This window comes from Diospyros lotus, chromosome 12 (genome assembly GCF_014633365.1).
Source record: "Diospyros lotus cultivar Yz01 chromosome 12, ASM1463336v1, whole genome shotgun sequence".
Lineage (NCBI taxonomy): Eukaryota > Viridiplantae > Streptophyta > Magnoliopsida > Ericales > Ebenaceae > Diospyros > Diospyros lotus.
In genome coordinates this window covers 18,814,476-18,838,701 of record NC_068349.1, presented here as the reverse complement: position 1 = coordinate 18,838,701, position 24,226 = coordinate 18,814,476, and the positions used below count along the sequence as shown (strand labels likewise).

Genomic DNA, 24,226 nt, shown 5'->3' with positions numbered 1-24,226 from the left:
TCACGTGCAAGTTCCCCAACACCTCCAAGTGCCTGGTAGGACCTATCTTCATGGCTTGTACCCCTTAGCGAGGGCCATCTCTATGACTAGCTTATCCCACATAATTCTATACCGCAATCCAACTATGATAAGAATATGACTAAAAATACTACATCTAAAGGCATCCTCTGATACCTGGAGCTTTGCTCGATAGGCCTCCTAGAGGCTAAGAACCTACTTTGGCAGCCCGCTGTAAGGCCCACATTCTTCCGGAGGACTCCCTAGGTTGTTCGATCCTCCAGGGGGATTCCTCTTAAGCCTATCCGAGTGCTACTAATGTCCTGGTCCATCCCCGGTTCCCTCTAACAGTACTATGATCAACCCTCTTTGACCCAAGTAAGGTATGACTACCTTATGTTCAATGATAGTATTATCTCTTTACTTGTCTATTGCTTTTCTTTCCTATTTGTACTGACTTAAGCATCGAAGGGCATACTCGGGTGAAGAATCCTTGTATGCCTCCTAATATGTTCTTGTGAGTGTAGTTATGCCCTGAGTGTTCGAGAGGCCACTGTTTGATGGAACAATTCACTATCGAAAGTGCCCTCAAAGGTTCGCCTATGACCCTAGTTAGGATATTGCAAATCGAAGCTACCCAACACCCATTTCCATTAGCAAACTCCTGCCAACTATCTACTTTGCTCTGCCTCGGCTCCAACTTTTTCGCATTACAAATTCTATTGTTGCAGTTTCTAGGTTACAACATCATTAGTCCCAAATTATAATTGTTATATGTCATCTAAATCTAGCATTAAGGGCACTGACAACAACACCTTTACATAATATACATGTATATATAATTATAAAACCCTAATTGAGACATAACACTATAACACACTGCTTGACTAGCTATCCTTCTTTGCCACTTGTCAGTTGCCACTGAGTTGTTAACTCAGATTGCCTTGTTGGTCCATGTAACTCGTTATCACCGATCGCCTTTAACCTCAAGTCTTTACTTCGTCCGTTCATCATCTTTCATTGTTTCTTTGTCGTCTTCGACTTCGAGCACTCTAGTGAGCCAGCTCTTCATCATAAGTCACCTTTGAGCATCACGTAATAGTCTTTTTGTCTTTGCATCTCTACGGCTTGTCATCTTCTTCGTTTGAAGATAATGATTTTTACAATTTCTATTGAACGATGATGTTTGAAATTTGATGAATAATCTATATTTTATATCATTGTGCCAATTTAATGATGAACTCTTTTCTAATTATTTCAATAATTATGTGAAATGTAAGTTTATGAATTACACTTTTTTACAATTATTTAGAAATAATAGTAACATAATGTGTGTGTGTATATTGTTGCGTTTTTGTATTCTTAATTTTATTTATTTTTTTATCATTTTTTTGAGTCTATGACACCGTTTCCATGCAACTTTGATATTCAAATAGATACGATTATATGCATGAGATAAGTACAACAACAACAACAATAATAATTTCAACTTTTATCCCGCTATGTGAGATCGACTACATGAATTCTAAATTTTCATATATTTCTGTCTTTTGTCATATATTCGTTTAAATTCATACACTTTATATCAAATTTTAATGTCTCTCCTAAAATCTTCTTAGGTCTACCTTTATCTCTTTTTTTTAACTAATTGTTTCATTTCATCAACTCTTCTTACAGGAACGTCTATTAATCTTTTTCTCACATGATCAAACCATCTTATTCTATTCTCTCTCATCTTCTCCTCGATTGGCACTATTCTTATCTTATTACGAATAACCTCATTTCTAATTTTATCTTTTCTTGTATGACCGCACATCCATCTTAGTATCCTCATCTCCGTTACGCTTTTCTTTTGTTTATGCTGTATTTAAATGCCCAACATTTCGAAACATATAACAAAATTAGTCTTATAGTTGCCCTATAAAATTTTTCTTTTAATTTTAATAAGATTTCACCATCACATAACACCCCTGATGCATGCATAAGATAAGTACATATGGAAGCTAAAAGAACTTGGGGAGGAGTTAAAATAAAAAAATAGCATATTGCTGATATAAAAGATGTACAAACCTATATAAACAAAATATAAAGCTTTAATCTCATTGGGTGAGATGAATAGGCGTACATAGATTGAACAAAATACCAGAAGCAGAACCATAGAACTCAAAACTTCAGAACTGTACAGAAAGATGGTACAAATTCATTTGACTCCCTGTTTCAGTTGAGCCAGAATTCCTTTGAGAGAACCAATTTTCATCAAAGAATAAACTGAAATATAACACCAGAAGATCAATGGAACCAAACCCCCTTGAGAGAGAGAGAGAGAGAGAGAGAGAGAGAGAGAGTATAACAGTTGAGCTCTTTGCTTAGTTTGCAAATTAAGCGGCTCAATACTTGAGAGGAATAAAGTGAACTGAATGAATAACCCAGCACGCCAAGGTTAAATTAGAACTCGCTGAAACAAATACGGATCAAGGAGATTGAAGTCATTACTGCTGCACTGACACCCCACCATTAGAAAGAAATGAAAACGGCAGGATAGAAGCTCAGAATCGTTTAATTCTGAAATGAAAACGGCAGGATGGAAGCCTTGCATAATTTCAGAATTAAACGGATCATTAATAATTTCTACCAGCCATGAAGAAATTCTGCCAAACCAGGATCCGGATTCCTACAACTGAAATGTACCTAACTCTTGGCCATGCTTCATTAAGAGTACTTTTCTCTCACCAACCCATTCTAGTCGATATGAGAGATCCAGATTATGAATCAAAAGTTTCAACCTGTCCATTTGACTCAATGCTCCTGTATTCTCCTGCAACCAAGAAAAAGAAAAGGATAAGAGCTTATGTTAAGATTAAAAAAATAAGAATTCCTAAGTACTGCTAGACAAAAAAAAAAAACTGAAAGTTAAAGAAGGTATTTTAGCTAACATGATAAAATAGAGGTGGCATCAATAATAGACGGTCATACGCAAAATCCACAGTGAACAAAGCATAGAAGCAAGCTGAGAACATAGCAGCAACTACCCAAGAGATTGACCACTCAATAGGTTGATGAAATTGTCAACAGCTTGCTCGAGACTGTTGACCGATTATTATTGGGTTCAGCTTCCCAAGCCACTTTCAGGTCGGTTAGGCGGTGGTGGAGCTTGGTGGGAGTCTTCTAGAAGATCTTGGCTTGTGCTAGGACCTCCCTACAGCTTTTAAGAGGCTATATAAATAGAGAGAAGAGAAGAGGAAGGGAGGAAGAAGCAACCAGCCGAGAGGAAACGAAAGAGAAGGAAGGAAAAGAAGGAAGAAAATGAAGAGAAGGAGGCAGCGGCTTAGGGAAATACCTCCTCTGGTTTAAGGCAAGCTCTCTCTCTCTCTCCCTATTTCTTCTATATGTGGGTTCTTGGACCTTAAATCGATATGGGGACAAGTTGTTCTATTTCCCCTTCATTATAGCTGCAAGTGCACACTTTTCTTGTCATGGTGGAAGGACTTTTGGGTGCCCCTCTTCCTATTTAATTGGTTGATTTGTTGTTGGCTGGAACTCCTTTTAATTCAGTTAAATCTGTTCATATTAAAGCACTTGGACTGCATCTGGTTGTTGTCTCAAATTCTTGTTAAACCTCACTTGAATTCTTAAAGAGGGTTTTGAATCACCCTCAATTTCCACGGAATGATGATGAACCTCTTTTGGGGTTAATACCATGTTGGGGTAGGCTCTAGTTGGGTGTATGCATGCTTGACTATGCAATTTGGGTTCTCTATGTTGCTGTTGAGATTGCTGGTTGCAGGGGCTGTCGACCGATTGGGCATGGCTGTCAACCATTTAATGTTGTGGGAGGAAACTATTGACCAATGGCTAGCAAGCTGTAGACCGGTTGCCCCTGAGACACAAACTATCGATCGATGCTAGGGAGTCTGCTGACTGATCCTGCCTTATTTGTATTTTACGACCTTTATTAATGTTGATGTGATGTTGGGGCTCAGGTTTGCATCAGTGGGGGATCACATGCTATCGATGCTTGGGCACGAGCATGTTAGAATGACTAGGGTTACTATGCTGGCAAAGCATGGCCTGATGCCTGGTTTTATAGGGGCCTTGTAACACGTTTATGTTTATACCACCTTACATTTTCTGTGTTGCATTGCATGATTACTGATGCAGGCGGCGGATTTATCTACGGGGAACCCGTGAGCTTGGCTCGCTATGATGATATTATACGAGCACTGGCTCGAGATTGTATTGAGAGCTTTGGCTCATGGTGGTTGTTGTGTTGATGAATGTAGTGTTGATGGGTGTGGTGTGAGTGCTTTGGCTCAAGTGATTGATGTGCTAGCCAGTACATGGCTGCAAACAGGTTTGTATGCAGAACCTTGGGTGCCAGTGTGTATCTTATGTGGGCCCCTCGGTTCATTATATGTGTGCATTGATGTGTTTGCGATCGGTGGATCGAGTTGTGATTCATGGCATGGCATGGCTTGTGTGTGGTGTTTAGGGAATGCTATATTAAAGTTGTCTTCCCTTTGTTTCATTATATGCTTGCCTGAGTTTTGTAACTCACCGTTTGCTTTAACATCATTCCAGGTAAGAGCAAGGTGATCGTTGAGGGTGGGTCTAGCTAAGTTTAATCTTTCATAGGTAAATGATGTATACCGAGACCCCCGGACCAAAAGATGCCAGGGTGGTTGTGTCCAAAAGAGGAAATTGCCATATTTTGTTGAATTATTTTATTTTGTATCTATGGGCAGATGGACCTGAATGTTATGTAAAAGAATTGAGGATATATTATGTCATGCTTCCGTTGTATAAAGGATATTAACGAAAAATTATGGGTTCTTTACATAAAAGGTGACACTTTCACCCCCAAAACTTTTGTTTTATTATAGTTTTACCCAAACAGATTTGAAAATTTTCGCTTAGGCCCTCAAATTTAGCTTACAAGTAATTATTTATTGCATATGCATCACTTATTCAGCATTTTATGCATATTTGACTTCACAAAATTTTCATATTAGACCCAAATTGTTGGAATATTAATGTATTTGCTTAAAGTTTCATATTAAATGCACTAATCCCAATTAATGTTATTGAACATGCATATATTTCATTATCAAAGGGTAAATGGTGTTAATTATCTCAAACCAAATGTCACAACCCTAAGCTATGGGATGGGTAATTGTGTAAATTGGGGGGGGGGGGGGGGTGTAGATTGGTTAGAATGGTTAGGGTTGCCTCATTATTGTAAAACAGTTAGAAACAATGGCTGTTAGGAGGTTGTTGGGGCTATTGAGGTCAGTTACTGCAACTAAAGGGTAATTGATGATCCCTATAAAAGGGTGGATGAAAGAGAAATGAGGCATGCAATTGAAGATTTAGTTTTTCTTCCTTCCTGATTCTCTCATTTCTCTATCAACTCTCTCAATTCTCCATCTTACTTTTAATTTCACAGAATTAACCCTTCTTAGATCCTTGTCAAAGCCGATGGTCTTGGCAGCCAGATAAAAGTGGGTTTGGTAGGTAAGCACGACGGAAGCAAACCCAAGGGTTTGCGACAGGTGCAATTAATTTCCAGCGCACTTGGGTGTCAATTGTGTTTAACTGGTGCGATTGATTTCCAGCGTTCTTTGGGTGTCAATTGCGTTTAACACCCAAGCAAATTCCGATTGATTTCCAGCGCCCTTGGGTGTCAATTGCGTTTAACTGGTGCAATTGATTTCCAGCGTTCTTTGGGTGTCAATTGCATTTAACACCCATGCAAATTCCAACGATCTTGGGTCGAAAATTGAAGGCGAAGTTGGCAAGTCCGACGACGGTGGATATGAAGGTGGCAAGTGGGTTTGTCGATTTGATTAAATTGAACGAACAAGAGCGACCGGTGCAGGAGTCCAATGACGGTGGATACGAAGGTGGAAGGTGGGTTCGTTGATTTGATTGAATAGAATGAACAAGAGAGTAGCCTTGTCAACTAGAGATAGCAAACGGTGGAGACATGACAAAGGGAACAAGAATGAAACAATTGGAAGCCCGATTAGAAGCGATGGAGAAGGGCCTTCGCCAAACTCAGGAGCAACTAGAGGGTCGGTTTGAGATGTTGGAACTCGGGCTCCACTAAACGCAGGAGGAAGTGAGTCGTGGCAGGGCCGAGAATGCTGCAACCAAAGATATGATGATTTCGATGGAGAAGAATGTGAAGGCTGAGATTACTGATATTCGTGGGGATGTTTCTAGTCTCCGAAAGGAGTTTTCCAAGTTCAGGTAACAGTTGAGGACTGTTCTAAGTTTATTTTCGAGTTGGCCATTGCAAGTTTGCCCGCATATTTTTTCCCAAGAACAGTCACAGTATCAATCTTAGTAGGAGTAGGGATCCATAGTCGTTGTAACATCCCGCTCGAGCGATAGGAAGAACCGGAACAACTTACCTTGTTGGGCCTACGCAAACTTCTCAGGGGGGTCACCCATCCCTGGATTACCCCAGGTTAAGCACGCTTAACTTGGGAGTTCTTCACCAACATTCAGCCCAAAAGATATCCAGCTGGTGTTGTTATATACTAACTTCTCTGGGCTTAAGTACGCTTAACTTGGGAGTTCTTTGTCAACATTCAGCCCAAAAGGTATCCAGCTGGTGTTGTTATATACTAACTTCTCTGGGCTCTCGGGGTATTACATTAATCCAGGGATGGGTGACCCCCCTGGGAAGTTCGCATAAGCCCATCAGGGTAAGTTGTTCCGGTTCTTCCTATCGCTCGAGCGGGATGTTACAGGTGGTATCAGAGCCGACCCCCGAGCCTCTGAGCGCGATGGTGGGGCAAACCTCAACGAGGAGGCTGAGTCCCGAAAGGGGTGTGTGTAGGCCCCTATGGGGGGTGCGTATAGGCACCTTAGGCGAATCCCACATCGACCATGCAATGGGGGGAGATCTGGGACCGGTTGTAAGGTCGCATGACGAGGACGTCATGTGCTTAAGGGGGGGAGAATGTAATACCCCGAGAGCCCAGAGAAGTTAGTATATATCGAGGATAGTGTAAGAAAGGAAACAACACCAGCTGGATACCTTTTGGGCTGAATGTTGGCAAAAAACTCCCAAGTTAAGCGTGCTTAACTTGGGGGAATCCAGGGATGGATGACCCCCCTGGGAAGTTCGCGTAAGCCCATCAGGGTAAGTTGTTCCGGTTCTTCCTATCGCTGGAGCGGGATGTTACAGTCGTACTTCGAATTCTCTAGAAACAGAGGACCGACCAGACTTCATAGCAGGGGCTTCCAACTGTGGGGGGTATATAGGCTAAACCCATACCCCAATGCCGAGGCTAGAAATACCAGCATTCAATGGGGGTTAGCCACGTTGGTGGATCCAGCGTTGTGCAAGGTTATTTCACTATTTTCGAGTGGTTAAAAGTCATAAGGTAAATTTGGTAGCGGTGTATCTTAACAATGTGGCGGGTACGTGGTTTTAGGGGTGGAGTAGTGGACAGTCAGAATTGAGTTGGCATGAATTTGCAAGAGAATTTTGTGATTGCTTCGGTGAAAGAGCAATAACAGATGTAGTAGAAGAGTTCAACAAATTGAAATAGGAAGGTGCAGTGGATGATTATCTAATCAGGTTTGAAGAACTAAAATCATTGTTAACCCTTTCTTACCCGACTCTAGATGAACCCTACTTTGTGTAAAGTTTTATCAGTAGCTTAAAAAATAAGCTAAGGCCGACGGTAAAGATGATGCAACCCACTACCATCAAGCATGCTGTAGAAAAAGCCAGGCTCCAAGAACTTGCATTGGGAACGATTGCCAAGAAGTACATGTTCTCCATGGGAGTCCAGCCTTCGTTCAGTCAACGAGCGGAAGGAAACCAAGGGAACTCCCAAGATTATCCAAACTATAATACAACTAAATCTTCTGCTATGGAACAACGAAGGAAGTTAGGGTTATACTTTAAATGTGGAGACAAATTCAGTCCTGGCCACCGATGTTGGATGCTACTACTGCACATGGAAGGATTAGAAGAAGGAAACAAAGAAGGTGAAAAAAAGGTTGTTCTCCAAGAAGAAACAAAGATGTCGAAGGCTTAGCTACACTCAATTCAGGGTGTCAAGTTAAAAGATGGAATTGAGACGGAGGAAGAACATTCAACGGCTGTGAACACTACTACTCTCCGTCTACCCCATGAAGAAGTGCAGAAGGGAAAGGAAGAAAAGGGGATAAATAAGGTAGTAAAGGCTGGTATCGATTGATCCACCATCCTTAGCCAGCTTTGATACTTCTTGGGGACAAGAAGTGGTTCAAGAGGGGAGGGGGGATATTTGTCATGACCCTAGGCTATGGGATGGGTAATTGTGTAAATTGGGGGGTTGATGTTGTTGTTGTTGATTGGTTAGAACAGTTAGGGTTGCCTTGTTGTTGTAAAACAGTTAAAAGCAATGGCTGTTAGGAGGTTGTAGGGGCTGTTATAGGGCTGTTGGGGTCAGTTACTGCAACTGAAGGGTAGTTGATGATCCCTATAAAAGGGTGGATGTAAGAGAAAGGAGGCATGCAATTGAAGATTTAATTTTTCTTCCTTCCTGATTCTCTCATTTCTCTCTCAACTCTCTCTCAATTCTCCCTCTTACTTCTAATTTCACGGAATTAACCCTTGTCAAATGATCTGACACCTAGGTGTTAAGTTCAATTGATAAATGAATTGGTGTTTTTGCAACCCCTTGGTCATAAGGCATAGCTAGGTAGATCATGAGCATGCATACACATGAAAAATAATTTTGAAGGTGTCACCAAGTGCTATCATCACTTACTGGCTATTTGGCACACTAGGTAGTCCAAGTATCTCCAAGGGAAAGGAGAAGGTTCATGAATAAGGGAGATGTCTACCTATTTAATAATCAACTCATTTTTAGTATAGGTGATTTGTAATAATTATTTCTTTGAAATTTTTTTATATGATATGTATGGCAATGTGAATGCTTATTTCTTAATAGTCAGTATATGTATGTTTCTGTTTTAGTTACGGAGGTTTGATCTTAAACCACATGCCGTGAGAGCCTTGATGAGATAAGGAAATTCAATATATATATATATATATATATATACAAATCCTTATTTTATCATAGTAACACACCAAAAATGGTGGGGCAACATCTTTGTTCATGTGATAGATGAATTCATACATTCATAAGAGTCTTAGTGTATGCTATTTACAGACAACAGCAACTTAGAAGATGACACAAAAGAAGGCATGAATAAAAGACTTGAAAGAAGGAGAAACATCTTATAATCCAAATTTTAGTTTAGCAAGTCGAAAATTGAATATGTAGAATTTGGTAAAAATTAGAAGTATAAATAATCTTAATAGTCAGAGATCAAGTTATCCTAAGAAAAGATCAACTTGGTATCTTGGATCAATTGTTTAGAAAGAAGAGTTAAGAGATCAAGTTACCCTAAGAAAGATCAATTTGGTATCTTGAATCAATTGTTTAGAAGTATCACATGGAGAATGTTACTCATAGAACCAAGATAGGATAGTTAAAAGTGGTGGAGTGCATCTAGTATTTATGCAATCATAAGATCCCTTTACAACTAAAAGGAAAGATGTATTAAACAGCTATAAAATGATCTTTGTTGTATAACAAAAAATATTAGGCACTTAATTACCAATATGCTGGAGAATTAATCAACCAAGATTCATACCAATCAATCTACCGTTTGGTTCCTGTGACAGTGAGATTGATTGTGGGATTATTTCCATGTTTATTGTTTGACTTTTTCTACAGATTTGATCATGCTTCCTTTTCTCATAGTTTCCTTTTGTTTTGTAAATCTCTTCTTATATATATAGGGTGATTGACCCTGCTGTAGAGGAATTAGAAACTATTAGGGAGCGTTTGGTACGAGAGAAGTTTTTAAATTCCTGGGATTCATAATTCTTGGGAATATTCTTGGAAATCTTTGATTTCCAAGATTTATGCAATTCTATGTTTAGATAGATTTAAACATTCTCAGGAATATTGAGTATTCTTTTATGAGAATCTTATATTCTTATGTTTGGTTTAAATGTAATATTCTTGGGAATTCATGTTATTTTTTCAAAATTATCCTTATTTAATTTTTTATTTAAAAATAATAAATTTCTTCTATTATGTAAAATATTGGGACCCACAATATCTTTAGAAAATAAAAAAAAAATGTTATTTTTTTACACATTATGTATATATATGCATGTGTATATATATAATATATATATACATAATAATATATATGTTTGTATGAATATTTACTTTAATATATATAATATTTTATAATAAATAATATATAAATATATATACATATATGTATATATAATATATTTAATATAAATATATTACATATATATAATATGTTTGTATGGGGTTATAAAAGAGTAAGGGGTGTTTTAGTCTTTTTATTTGTTAAAAACATTCCCAAGTTCATGGAAAACTTGGATTCCCAACCCCACCCCCCATGGAAATCTTTTTGTGGGAAAGTTGCTTAAAATCATTTCCGGGAATTCTATTTCCCATGATTCTTTTTATAAAAAAGTTGTACCAAACATGAGAATACAGATTCTCAACCTAACATTCCCAAGAATCTTAAAATTTCTCCTGTACCAAATGCCCCCTTATAGATTTCACATGGTATCAGAGCAATCTTCCTAGGTCGTTTTTTTCCTCCAGCCTTCATTGTCGTCCTCTTTTCTGACCCTATTTGTCTCTCCAGCCTTTATTGTCGTTCCTTGGCTTTCATTACCACCATCACATACCTGTTGTTCTGCCTTCATCGTTTCTAGGGCTTCTTAGACTTTCCTTGTTGTCCTTAATCGCCACTGCTATGGTTCTACCATCGTCACAATTATGCAGTGCATGGTCCTTCATCTGTAGTGCAGGCCTTTATCGCTGGCACTCCTTCGTCCTCGTGCGTCACTCATCTCCGGTGTCATCTCTATCTGCCCTAGCCAACTTCCGGCATCTCGACTGTTGTGTGCATCCCTGTCTCTCCCACATCCAGTTTCGACGCCCCTTGTCCATTGTTCATCTTTGGCATCGCTCCTGTTCATCATCGCTGCCCCAGATTGAGAAGCTGCTCAAGCCGTTGTTCGGTCTTCCTCACTCCGTTTTTTTGCCCTGACATCTCTAGCGTCGCGAGGTCCCTGCTTTGGTGCGTTGCTGCAGTCTTGCTATGAATTGATCTTTGATTCTTTTCTTCCCTAGAATTTTCAGATCTGAAAGGGCCCCACCTATGACATTTCCTGTTGCTAAGGTTAATCAGTTTGTTAACCCATCATCTCTATCTCCTGTCCCAACAAGATGTCGTCAATTTTTCCAACCAACAACCCTAGCCCTACTTCGGTTGATCCTAACACTGGTATGTTATTTGGAGCCACTCATAACACTACAACAAGCGACCTCCAGAATCTCAACCCATCCTACAAGCTAGATGGAAGAAACCATCTACAGTGGTCTCAAGTGGTGAGAACATTCTTGAAGGGAAAAGGAAAAAGGAAAACTCAGTCATCTTCATGGGACGGAGCCACAAAATGACAATCTGAGATTTGCAGCACGAGACGAGGAGGACTCGGAAATCATGTTGTGGTTGTGGAATTCTATGCAACCCAAAATCAGCCGCAACTGCATGTCTTTGTCAATTGCCAATGAGGTATGGGAAATTGTTCAAAAAACATACTAAAAAATGCAAGATGTAGCTTTGATGTTTGAGATCAAAACCAAAGTCATGTCTACGAAACAGGAAAGTTTTTTTGTGACTAAATATTACAATACACTGAATGGCCCGTGGTTAGAACTTGATCAATATTAGAATTTGAAGATGAAAGATAGCGAGGATGCTTAAGCCTTGAAGGAATTTATTGAAAGAGATTGAGTATTAGAGTTTCTAGCAGGTCTAAACCCAAAGTTTAACCTAGTTTGAGTTCAAATCCTAGGAAGAGAAAAGTTGTCACCATTGAGTGAAGTTTTTTTCATTGTTTGGGCTCAAGAAAGAAGACACTTAGTCATGTTGGAGTCTCAACAAACCAACAGATCTGCCCTGGTATCAAGAAAGACTAATGGAGGAAAGACAATTATGGGAGGACAGAATGATCACATTAAGCTATCCAATAAAGATAGTCTTCGGTGCACATTTTGTAAGAAGCCACACCACACAAGAGAAAACTATCTCAAGCCCCATGGAAAAGCCCAAGTACTTAGTCAAAATGGTGGATTCAAGGGACAGGTACAACACTCAACAAACACTGCCAAAATAACGGATCAGTCACAAGATAACTCTTACCAACAGTGATGAACTTGGTGGATTGAGTAAGAAAGAAATTGTGAAGCTACAAGGTTTTATCCAATCCCTTTTTCGCTCTAATTCTGCATGCTCTATAGCCACTTCCAGTAAGTCTCTCTGCTTGTTCCTTTAATGCTAATGAAAGTCCACATCTTACTTCATGGATTCTTGACTCGAGAGCAACTGACCACAGACACCAGGTCCCACTTTTTTTGAAACCTATAAAGCTCTTTCGGGAAATAAGGGCATTGTTGTTGCAAATGGCTCTCATATTCCAATTGTTGGCCAAGGCAACATCAATCTCATCCCAAACATCACATTAAACAATGTTCTTCATGTTCCAAAGCTATCCACCAACCTTTTGTCCATTAGCCAAATTACTAAATCTTTGAATTGCAGCGTTGCCTTTTTTGACACATTATGTTTTCCAAGACTAGACTTCAGGGGGGAGGATAGGACTTGCTAAGGTTAAGGACGGACTATACTATCTTGAGGCAATGAACACTTCTAATGGATCAAGGCAAAAAGTTGGCTTTCTCATCACAATGTACCTCTTCTCATGCTACTACTTCCGAGATCTTACTATAACTATGTTTCCTGCCTTATTCCACAATGTATCTCTTGACAATCTTCATTGTGAAGTCTATGAACTTTCTAAACATCACAAAACTTCTTTCCCTTTGGTTAATAAAAGATCTGCTTTACCTTTTTCCTTAATCCAAAATGATGTGTGGGGTCCTTCAAGGGTTCGCAATTGAGTTGGGGCTCGATGGTTTGTTTCCTCCATTGATGATTGCACTAGTCACTTGAGTTTACCTCATGAAAGACAAATTTGAAGTTTCTACTGTTCTTCCTATTTTCTATTAAATGATCAAAACCCAACTCGAGGTGTGTATCAAAATGGTTTCGATCAGATAATGCCAAGGATTACTTCAACCAATGTCTAAATCAATTCTTTATAAAAGAAGGCATTATTCATGAGTTCTCTTGTGTAAACAGCCCCCAACAAAATGGTATGGCTAAAAGGAAAAATCGTCACCTCTTAAATGTCACTCATTCCTTGTTGTTTCAATCTTGTGTACCTAAACACTTATGGGGGGAAGTCGTGCTAACTACAACTCATTTGATTAATCACCTACCCTCTCGATCCATTGACAACAAGAGTCCTATTTGGCTCCTAATGCAACACTACCCGTCTGTCCCCATTTCCTCCACTTTGTCTCCAAAGGTTTTCGGGTGCACAACCTATATCCATCTTCATCAACATTACCGTAATAAGCTTGACCCTTGAGCACTCAAGTGTATCTTCCTTGGATATTTTGACACTTAGAAAGGGCATAAGTGATATCATCTATCATCTCGTAAGCTCTTAGTTTCCATGGATGTTACCTTTCATAGAGATACCCCCGTCTTTTTCTCCCCCCAACCTCATCTTCAGGCAAAGCACTATTGTGAAGAGAAGATCTCACTCCAGACACCCATCTAAACCTTCCCTAGCTCTCTCAACCGTGCCAGCCTTCTTCACCAAGGTCCCTTCCATCGCAACCTTCCACCTTATCTCCTCAATCTACCCTAACTCAGTCGATATTGATTGTGATAAACACATGGCCAAATTGCAACACCCAACCTTGAATCCACGAGAAACTCCCATTTACTCAAGAAGGAAGGAAGGAAGTTGATCCTAAACCAACACAAGTTCAAGATTCCTGCCTGAATAAAGGTAATACCGCTATCCCTTTTCCAATCTCTATAGAAGAACCTAAGTCCTATGATTTCAATCTACCCCATTGCATTAAGAACAGGCACCCGAGAATGAACAAAACATCCTATCTACCCCATATCCCAATTTGTATCCAACCATAGATTGTCCTCTCAATATCAAGCCTTTTATATCTCATTGGACACTATAGAAATCCCAAAGTCGGTTCATGATGCATTAAAGGATAAAAATTGAACACTTGCTATGAGGGAGGAAATGAAAGCACTAGAAAAGAACAGAACTTGGGAAGTTATACCTAGACTAAAGGATAAGAAACTAGTTTAATGTAAATAGGTGTTTACAGTGAAATACAAATCTGATGGGGCATTTGAGAGATACAAAGCAAGATTAGAAGCAAAAGGATACACACAAACGTATGGGATAGATTATCAAGAAACATTATCTCCTGTAGCCAAGATGAATACAGTTAGAATGCTCATTTCTCTTGCAGCTTGTTTTAATTGGCCACTGTTGCAATTTGATATTAAGAATGCCTTCCTCTATGGTGACTTTAAAGAGAGTTTATATGGAGCCTCCACCTAATAAGGTGTGTTGTTTGAGAAAGGCCTTGTGCGGGCTAAAGCAGTCTCCAAGGGCGTGGTTTGGAACATTTACAAAGGCAATGAGACAAATGAGATATAAACAGAGTCAAGGAGATCATACCCTATTCATAAAATATAATGGAAAAGGTAAGATCATAGTCTTGTTAGTTTATATTGATGATATTATTATCACAGGGAATGATGATGCTAAAAGACTTGTTCTAAGGGAACATCTGGCATGAGAATTTGAAATTAAAGGCCTTGGGAAGTTGAGATACTTTATAGGAATTGAATTAACCTTCTCCAAGAACAGTATATTCCTATCCCAAAGGAAGTATACTTTGGACCTACTGAAGAAAAGAAAGAAACTTAACAGCAAGGCAGAAAGTTCTCCCATTGAACCAAATCATATAATAGGGTCAAAAGATGGAGATGGCACAGTTAATAAAGGCAGCTATCAAAGGTTAATTGGAAAATTAATATATTTGTCTCATACCAAGCTCGATATTGCTTACTCGGTGGGAATAGTCAGCTAATTTATACATGACCCAAGGGAAGAACACCTACAAGCTGTAAACCGAATCCTACATTACTTAAAAGCAACTCTAGGAAAATGAATCATGTTTCGAAACAATGGTGGTAAGACTCTAAAAGTCTATTCCAATGCTGACTATGCAGGTTCACCTATGGATAGACGATCCGCATAAGGTTATTGTACATTCTTAGGAGGAAACTTGGTCACATGAAGTAAAAAGCAAAGTGTGGTTGCTAGATCAAGTGTTAAGGAAGAATTTAGAACTATGGCTCATGGACTATGTGAACTTTTATGGCTAAGAATTATTTTAAATGATCTCATAATCAGACTGGAGGGGACAATGAAACTGTATTGTGATAATAAGTCTACTAGTAGTATTACTCACAATCCAATCCCAGCATGATCATACCAAACATATAGAGGTCAATAGACATTTTATCAAAGAAAATTTGGATAGTAGCTTAATAACTACTCCTTATATGCCTACAAAAAACCAATTAGTAGACATCCTTGTTAGAATGGGGGGTGCTATGGCACACACCAAGAGGGGGGGTGAATTGGTTATTTTAAAAACTTAATTGAACTTGAAAAGCTTTTTAACACAAATTGAGGTTTTAGGATTTAAAACGTGAAGTATATAAAAATGACAAATGTAAGTTTACAAAGATAAACATGTGAACCAAGTGAGGAATAATAAAATGCTTGGAAAGATAAATAAATCAAAGAGCACAAGCACAAGAAACACAAGGATTTATAGTGGTTCGGCTTAACCCAAGCCTAATCCACTACCTTAGCTCTTCACTAAGGATTTTGCAAACAATCCACTAAAACCCCCTACTTAAACCAAGTAGGCCCTCTAATCCAAGACTAGGATTTACAACCTCTTGCTTATACAAGCAAGCCCTCTAGCACCTAGCTAGGAATTACAACCCCTTGCTTCAACGAGCAAGTCCTCTAGCACAAAGCTAGGAAAAATACAGAAAATGAAGTAGAGATTCTAAGAGTACAACTCTTAGTTACAAGCTCTCTCTTTAAATGAATGATCGAGGCTTAAAAGAATAGAACAGTAAGATATCAAAGCCTCTTAGATAGAAATACAGAGAGAGAGTTAAAAGCTCGATGTAACAGTGAAGGCACGGTTGTTCAAGATATTCAATGTGTTTCAGCAGCCTTCAATGCGTCTTCAACCACCTATTTATAGTAGATGGTGGGCAAGATTGAATTTTGGACCGTTGTGAGTGGTTGGGCGAGCATTTAATGCACCAAAAACTAGCCGTTATAAATTTCTGTGAAACACATAGTCGACAGAGAAAATAGGTTAGTCGACTATTTTATCAAATAAAACTGACCATAGTCGACAGACACAAAATCATAGTCGACTATTTCTAACACAAATTTTTCATAGTCGACAGATACAAAGGCATAGTCGACAGATGATAAAATATGAAGAGAATTCTGAATTTAAAGAACAAAAATAGTCGACAGATGAAAAGCCATAGTCGACTATCCTTACTTGATAGTCGACAGATGAAAAAATAGTCGACAGATGCTTTAAATAGTCGACAGATCAAACCAGCATAGTTGACTATCCTTATGCATAGTCGACTATCCTTATAACATAGTCGACTATCCTTATAACATAGTCGACTATTTTCAGGCATAGTCAACAGCATTAAATCACATAGTCGACTATCCATTTGAAAACATTGAAAACTTAATAAATCCTCATTTTGATTCTTTTGAAAGCAAGTTGAGATTATCAAAACTATATTTTGAAACAAACCACACTCAACCATACTCAACATATCTCCTATATAAATTTTCATAACTTTGCTTCAAGGAGATTTAAAGATTGTTTTTCACATTCATATAAATTGATTAAAAACAAACTTATCCATAAATATTTACTCATAAAGATTTAGAAATTGATTTTCATATAGTCATATTATCAAAACCACTATTTTATTATCCAAGAGTAAAATATCAATCTCCCCCTTTTTGATGATGACAAAACAAGTATGAAAATCAATTTATTCATTTTATCTCCCCTTTTTGTCAAAATCAAAAAGATTAATACTCCCCATTTTTGGAACATACTGAGACCAAAGGTCTTTCAACATAAATTCTCCAACTTGAGGGAGAGTGTTGGAGAAACAATCAACCGAGATTCATACCAATCAATCTACCGTTTGGTTCTTGTGATTGTGGGATTATTTCCATGTTTATTGTTTGACTTTTTGTATAGCTTTGGTTATGCTTCCTTTTCTCATAGTTTTCTAGTGTACTCTTTCCTACTTTGTAAACCTCTTCTTCTATCAATAGGGTGATTGACCCAACTGTAAAGGAATAAGAAACTATTACAGCTTTCACAACACGTGGAACATATAAGCTTAGTTGAGATGATGATATTATAGTAAACATGTAGTCATACAAGAAAAAAAAAATAAGAAACAAAATTATACATAAATAAGGTTAAAGTGACACTTGTTGAAGATAATATTCAAGAGACACAATCACACATTGAGATGATTTGGACATGTAAGAAAAAGATTGACAAATGCACCTGTGAGGCGAGTTGATGAATGAAGAAAATTTGTAGCAAAAGATGGAGAAAAAAACTAAATAGAACTTGGTAGGAAACTCTTAAGCATAACATATGATATAAGGGTCTTATAAGAAATACAGCCTTGGATAGAGATGGATGGAAGCCTCTAATTATGAAGTCAAACCCATCTAATCGGGTTAAGACTTGTGATTGTTGTTATACTCAATATCACCTAATGAAGCTAATGTGAAAGCGGATGCATTGAGCAAAAAGACCATAGGGAGTATTTTAGCCACATTGAATGTCCAATCATCCCTTGCAGAAGAGTTAAGGTGTTTGGAGGTATAAGTTGTATAACGTGGAGGGCAATGTTATACAACCAACAATGAAGCCTCACTGTGGTAGAGAATATAAGTAGCATAACTTAATGGTCCCCAATATCAAAGAACTAAAAAAGGGATAGAACAAGGAATGACTTTAGTATCGTAATCAATCCAAATAGAGTTGTTAAGTTAGCTCATGGTATAGTATCCATCTTGGAAGCATTATGATGTCTACAGATCTAAGAGAACATTTCTAGAAGACTGGAATGAAGCAAGATGTAGCAGAACATGTGGCTCAGTGTTTGACTTATCAACAAGTTGAGGTTAAACATCTGCAGCGAGCAAGTAAACTACAATTACTGCATTTATCGGAAAAAAAAGGGGATTAGATTACTATGGATTTCATTTCTAAATTACATTGGACTACACGTACCAGGTCCAAAGTATATGAGGGCAATACTCAAATTACAGTGTACCCATTGCTATTGTGTTTGATTGTGACCCTCAATCTGGTTCCAAGTTTTGAAAGAGTTTCCAAGAAGCTTTGGATACTCGTTTTACTTTAGTTTGGCCTGTCGCCCTCAAATTGATGGCCAATCTAAAGAACAATACAAACACTAGAAAGGTAACTGGGATGAGCAATAGATACTGATCATAGTTGGTGATACATCCCAATCAGTTTGGATGAATTCCAGTACTTTTACACCTGAAATTCTACCAACTTAGCAGGAAAAAAAAAAAAGATACCAAAGGTACCACACATTGGCTGGAATCCCAAAATACTATGTCTCAGCCAATACCCCCTCAGCCTCCTCCACATTATATTTTCACACTCAATTTCAGTCCCTCACGATTTCATTCATAGGAATTTGGCATTGATAAGTTTTTTGTTTTTATTTCATTTTTATGATGAAGACCTCTGTTCCTTGTTGATGTCACACACGGCGACTTACCTTCTATTATTTTTTTTCCTTAAATACTGTAATCGTTTACTTTATTTCTGTTATTGCCTATTATGATTGTTGATTTAAATTCCAGCTGTAATAGTTTGTTACTAGGAGAATATTCTAAGAGGGCCGGCCCACGTGTAAGGGCTAGAATAGGACAAACCGGTTGTTATAACCACTTACAAGAAGGAATCTGCTATGGCAGCGTCCATGCTAGAGGGTATATATACCCCTCCTAGACCCTCAGGGTCCATAACGAGAATATTATTGGCAATCAACATCTCTCTCTCTCTCTTACTATCTCCCTACTTCTCTTTGTTCCTTCTCCCTTCCTTTCTTCCCAGCCTTTCTACTGCTATCCATTGATTAATCCTAAGTCAGTGAGATAGCCATTGTCACTAGTAGTGACAATTTGGTATTAGAGATACGGTCTTGGCTGGAGTTAGTAGAGCATTCTCCCATGGCAGAAGGTACCCGCATGAAGAGCTTTGAGTCGCAACTACAGCAGCTCAGCTCGACAGTGACAGACTTCCAGAATCGCGTGGATCAATTAGAGCAAGGTGGGGAACGCAATCACGACACGATCTTAGCATTGGGTTGCAGGATGGAGAATTCGGTAAGGGAACTAGATAGAAGGTTCGATGGGGCTCTGTCTCAAATGCGGGAGGATAATGCGCAAATGAGAACAGAGCTGGGAGCCCAACTCCAACAATTTATGGTTATGTTCACTCGCCAAAATGCGATGAGGTTGGCCCTTGAGTTCCCTCCTAGACATAGAACTGAACCATTAATACCAGACGATAGGCGAGACAAAGTAGTGGGAAATGATGAAGTCGGGATTGAACCGGAGGAAGATATGAGGAATATGATGGAAGGTGGACAAGAAGGGCCGAATCGTCCACAGCCACCAGGGTTCCCAAACCCCCGATTGGAGATTCCGGTGTTTGATGGGAACAATCCCCGGTGGTGGGTGAGGAAATGCGAGTGAATGTTCGATTGGTATAATGTACCCAAGGGAAGAAGGGTTGCCCTAGCTTCAGCCTACTTTGATGACCTGGTAGACAGTGTTCGAAAATTCGACCTAGGCGGCCGCCTAGGCGTTTGGCGGCCACTGGCCGCGGCGATTAAGGGCTGCTTGGCACCCCTAGTCGCCAGGCCCGATTAATCGGGCCACGGCAGCGCCTAGGCCGCCCAGGCGATGCCAAACCGCCTGGGTCGCGCGTGGCCAGGGTCGCCTAGGTCGTGCGCGTCCTGGGCAAACTTATTACCCCCTTCCCTTTCTGTCTCTGGTCATTCATCGCAGGTCGTTTCTCTCTCTCTCTCGCTGTCGATCTCGTCTCTTGGTCGTTCGCCGCCGCCGTCGATCTCGTCTGTTAGCCGTTCTCTCTCGCCACCGCCGATCTTATCTGTTGGCTGTCATCTCTCGTCGCCGATCTCATCTTCCTCCGGTATGTATCCATCTTCTTCCGATCTCATCGATCTCGTCTGTTGCGTTACTGCTTGCTGCAACAACTTGCTGGTTGCTCCTTGCTGCAGCAGTAAGCTTGTTGTTGATCTAGTCTCCGCCTAGGCGCTAGGCGCTAGCCTGCCGCCCTACTAGCGCCTAGCGCATTTTTGAACACTGCTGGTAGACGCTTGGTACCAGAGGTGGACGAGGGTCAGGGATAATCCTACATGGAGGGAGTTTACCGATAAGCTATGTGAGAGGTTTGGGGAGAGAAGCATGTTAGACGTTATTGAGGAATTCAATAAATTGAAACAGGTGGGAGAGGTGCAGTGTTCTAAAAATCAGCTTAGGCAGCCGCCTAGGCACCGGCGAGATGCTAAGCGGCCGCTGGCCGCTCCGAATTTGGCCTAGTCGGCCCCCTAGGCGCTTACCCGATTAATCGGCTGTCGCTGGTGCCTAGGCAGCCCAGGCAGCGCCTAGCCACCTGGGGCGCCTAATTTTTTACTTACCTCTCAGCCGTCTCCCTCCTCTAGCCCAAGGCCGCCGCCTCAACGCTGCCGGTACCTCATCACTACCTCCAGCTCCATCGCGACCTCCTTTACGCCATTGCCGCCGTCAAGCTCCATCCTTGCCGATGCGTCTTCACTGACTCAAGCTCCATCTCTGCTACTCTTTCTCCGCCCTAGCCATCCTCACCTGTTGGTAGCTCGTGAGCTCAAGCAGGAGGGCCACCAAGTGGTCTTCGAGCGCTGCAACAAGATCGACCGCATCTGGGTCTACAACCACCAAGTTGCCCTAGCCATCATTGTTTATATATATATATATATATATAAATTTCTATATAAAGTTTATATATTTATCTGTTTATATAAACATATATATAAATTTCTGATTTATATATATATAAGTTTTATTTATCTTTTTAACTTTGATTTATTTAAAAATAACATAAAATTACATTAAAAATTAAAAAAAAAAAGAAAGAAAAAATAGCAGTCCGCCTAAGCATCCTAGGTGCCAGGCCCGACTAGCGCCTAGCGCCTTTTAAAACACTGGAGAGGTAAAAACCTACCTGAGGAAGCTCGAAGAGCAGAGATCACTGATGATCAACAACGACCCCCACCTCTTGGAAGCTTTTTTTGTGTCTAGTTTCTTGAGCGGGCTCAACGAAGACTTAAGGCCTGTGGTAAAGATGAAGCGAACAGTGGAGCAAGCGGTAGAAAGTGCACGTTTGCAAGAGATGGTGGTGGAGGTCTTGATGAGGAAATAGAGGCAACAACACCGGACTGTAACTGGGAGCGTGTCTCATCAAGGGGAAAAGGGACACAACCGTGATTGGGGTACAGGCAACCAGGGTGTCAAGAATCCAGGAGGGCCTGGTTCTGGGGGAAAATACACTGAACTGAGGAGGCAGCCAGGATTATGTTTTAGATGCGGGGATGTCACAAGACTAGTCCTGGATTCCGACCAAGCACCTTGTGATGGCTCCAAGTGCACCCACTTAGATCAGCCAACAACCCTTCAGGGTTAATTCACCAAACAAAGGAAAGCACACACAAAGAGTACGGGAAAATCCCAACCTTTTATTCAATTCGAGAATACAAAGGAAAATGGCTCGGGCTATGCTCTGTCTAAGAAGCTACCAAAAACGCCCACAAAGCCACATATATATAGGCTACAGAAATTACAAGCGGTTATGCCTCATAACCGTCCCCACTAGATCATGGGGCCATTTGCACCACGTCCAGCAACCGTTTGTGGGCCGCACAGCCTGTCTAGCTGACACCTGTCGCAACTGCCCAGCCACTCTGCGCATGCATGGCCCCGCGTGGCCACGCATGGCTGTCATGGGCGCCCCTGGCGCGGACGTGTTCCGCACATTGCGGGACTGCTTGGGCCATGTCTCCACGTTGCTGCAACCGCTCCCGCCTGTTGGCCTTGCCACCTGCCAAGGCGCACGGATTGCCCCCGTGTCCCGCACAACTCGGCCCACTCAGCTTGCCAGCGTGCCTGCACCCTTCGGCCTGTGTGGCTGCCATGTGGCATCCGCCCCACAACATCAAGTCCAGCCCCAACTGTGCGCACCAACCATGCCAACTGCTTCCTTGTGTGCATGCGCCTCAGCCATAAGGCCCATCCTGCCGCACACTGCTGCATCGACATGCCCACATGCTGCCACCATGGCACGACAGCCCTATGCCATCCAACACTTGAGTTTGTCACTCGCCCATCACCCGCCTTGACACGCCACCCTCGTGCCACAATGCTTCACCAGAGCCGGGCAAGTTCCGGTGAGCTTGTCAGAGATATTACAAACCACCCGCACCAGAAGGTTCCGACGCCCTTGTTGGAAGTGAAGACAAGTACCTCTGTATAACGTCTTCAAATTGCCACAAGGTTGTATCCCTCTCCCAACTCTCTTCCCCCACTGGAGTTCCCTTCCATCTTACCAAGTACTGTACACGCCTGTTCTTTTTGCTTGCCCCCAATGTGCGATGATCTAGGATTGCCTCAATCTCTCGATCATGCTGCACTCTGATTGTTGGAGGGGCCCTCTTGGCCTGCACCCGACCAGGAGTGTTGTCCTCATAATAAGGTTTCAGAAAACTCACATGGAAAGTAGGATGTATTTTGAGTCTTTCGGGTAGTAACAGTTTATATGCCACTACACCAACTCGCTGTACTACCTCGAAAGGACCATCATACCTTGGGATCAGCCCACGATGCACCTTCTTATTAGTGATTTGCTTCCAAATTTGGGGAGTAAGTTTCAGCCACACCTTATCCCCAACAACAAACTCCAAGGGTCGTCTCCCTTGATCCGCATACTTCTTCATGCGTCTAGCAGCTTTGTACAAGCTGTCTTGTGCTTCTTCAAGCATGTCTTGCCTCTCCTTAGCAAACCGATATGCAGCTGGACATCTACTGGCTGCATCAGTTCGGGCCACTTCATGTGGTGTTAAGGGCTGCTGGCTCATTGCCAACTCAAACGGACTCCGACCCGTTGAGGAAGACCTATGCAAGTTATAGCAAAATTGAGCAACATCTAGAAGACTCACCCAATTTTTCTGACTTGCTGTTGCATAATGCCAGAGATACTCTTCCAACAACGCATTCACCCTTTCAGTCTGACCATCAATTTGAGGATGGTTTGCTGTTGAGAATTTCAACTCCGACCCCATCATGTTAAACAACGAAGTCCAGAACCTGCCTGTAAACCTTGCATCTCGGTCACTGACCACGTCTTCTGGCAACCCAAAATACTTGACCGCATGTTTGAAGAAAAGCCCAGCAATGATGTCGGTCTTGCATGCTTTCTGTGTAGCCACAAACACTGCATACTTCGAAAACCAATCAACCACCACCATAATCATATCCTTCCCATCCACCTTGGGAAAGCCTGTTATGAAGTCCATAGAAACTAACACCCACGGTCGTTCAGGGACTGGAAGAGGCTGCAGCAAGCCTGCTTCCCTTCTTCTCTCGGTCTTGTCCTGCTGGCACACCATGCAGGTCTTGACATAGGCCTCTATGTCATCATCCATCTTGGGCCAGTAATAGCTGCGTGCAAGCAACGCCTTCATCCTTGCTGTTCCCGGATGACCCGCCCATGCCGTGTCATGGGTCTCACGCATCAGCAACTACCACAAACCTACGCCACAAGGCACGTACAGTCGGTCCCCCTTTGCATGCAGCAAGTCGTTGCTAAGCCAATAGCGACGCACAGTGCCCTCAGCCACTTGTTGCACCAACTTTTGATACTGACTGTCAACCTTCGCCTGCTCTCGAACCCGATCCAAGAACAGAGTATTGAAGCTACTGATTGCTGCCACAATCGCCTGCACATGCTTCCTA

General features: G+C 41.0%; 1 protein-coding gene across 5 annotated transcripts in view; it reads right to left on the bottom strand.

The window, feature by feature from the left end:
• Nucleotides 1-2,001: 2,001 nt before the first annotated feature.
• The window catches only part of LOC127814250 (uncharacterized), a 45,316-nt gene continuing 23,091 nt past the window's right edge, over nucleotides 2,002-24,226 (bottom strand). For all 5 annotated transcript variants that reach the window (XM_052355633.1, XM_052355635.1, XM_052355636.1 and 2 more), the window contains one exon: nucleotides 2,002-2,812. In XM_052355633.1, the coding sequence (XP_052211593.1) occupies nucleotides 2,669-2,812 (144 nt within the window). In that variant the 3' untranslated portion in view covers nucleotides 2,002-2,668. The remainder of the gene's footprint in view (nucleotides 2,813-24,226) is intronic.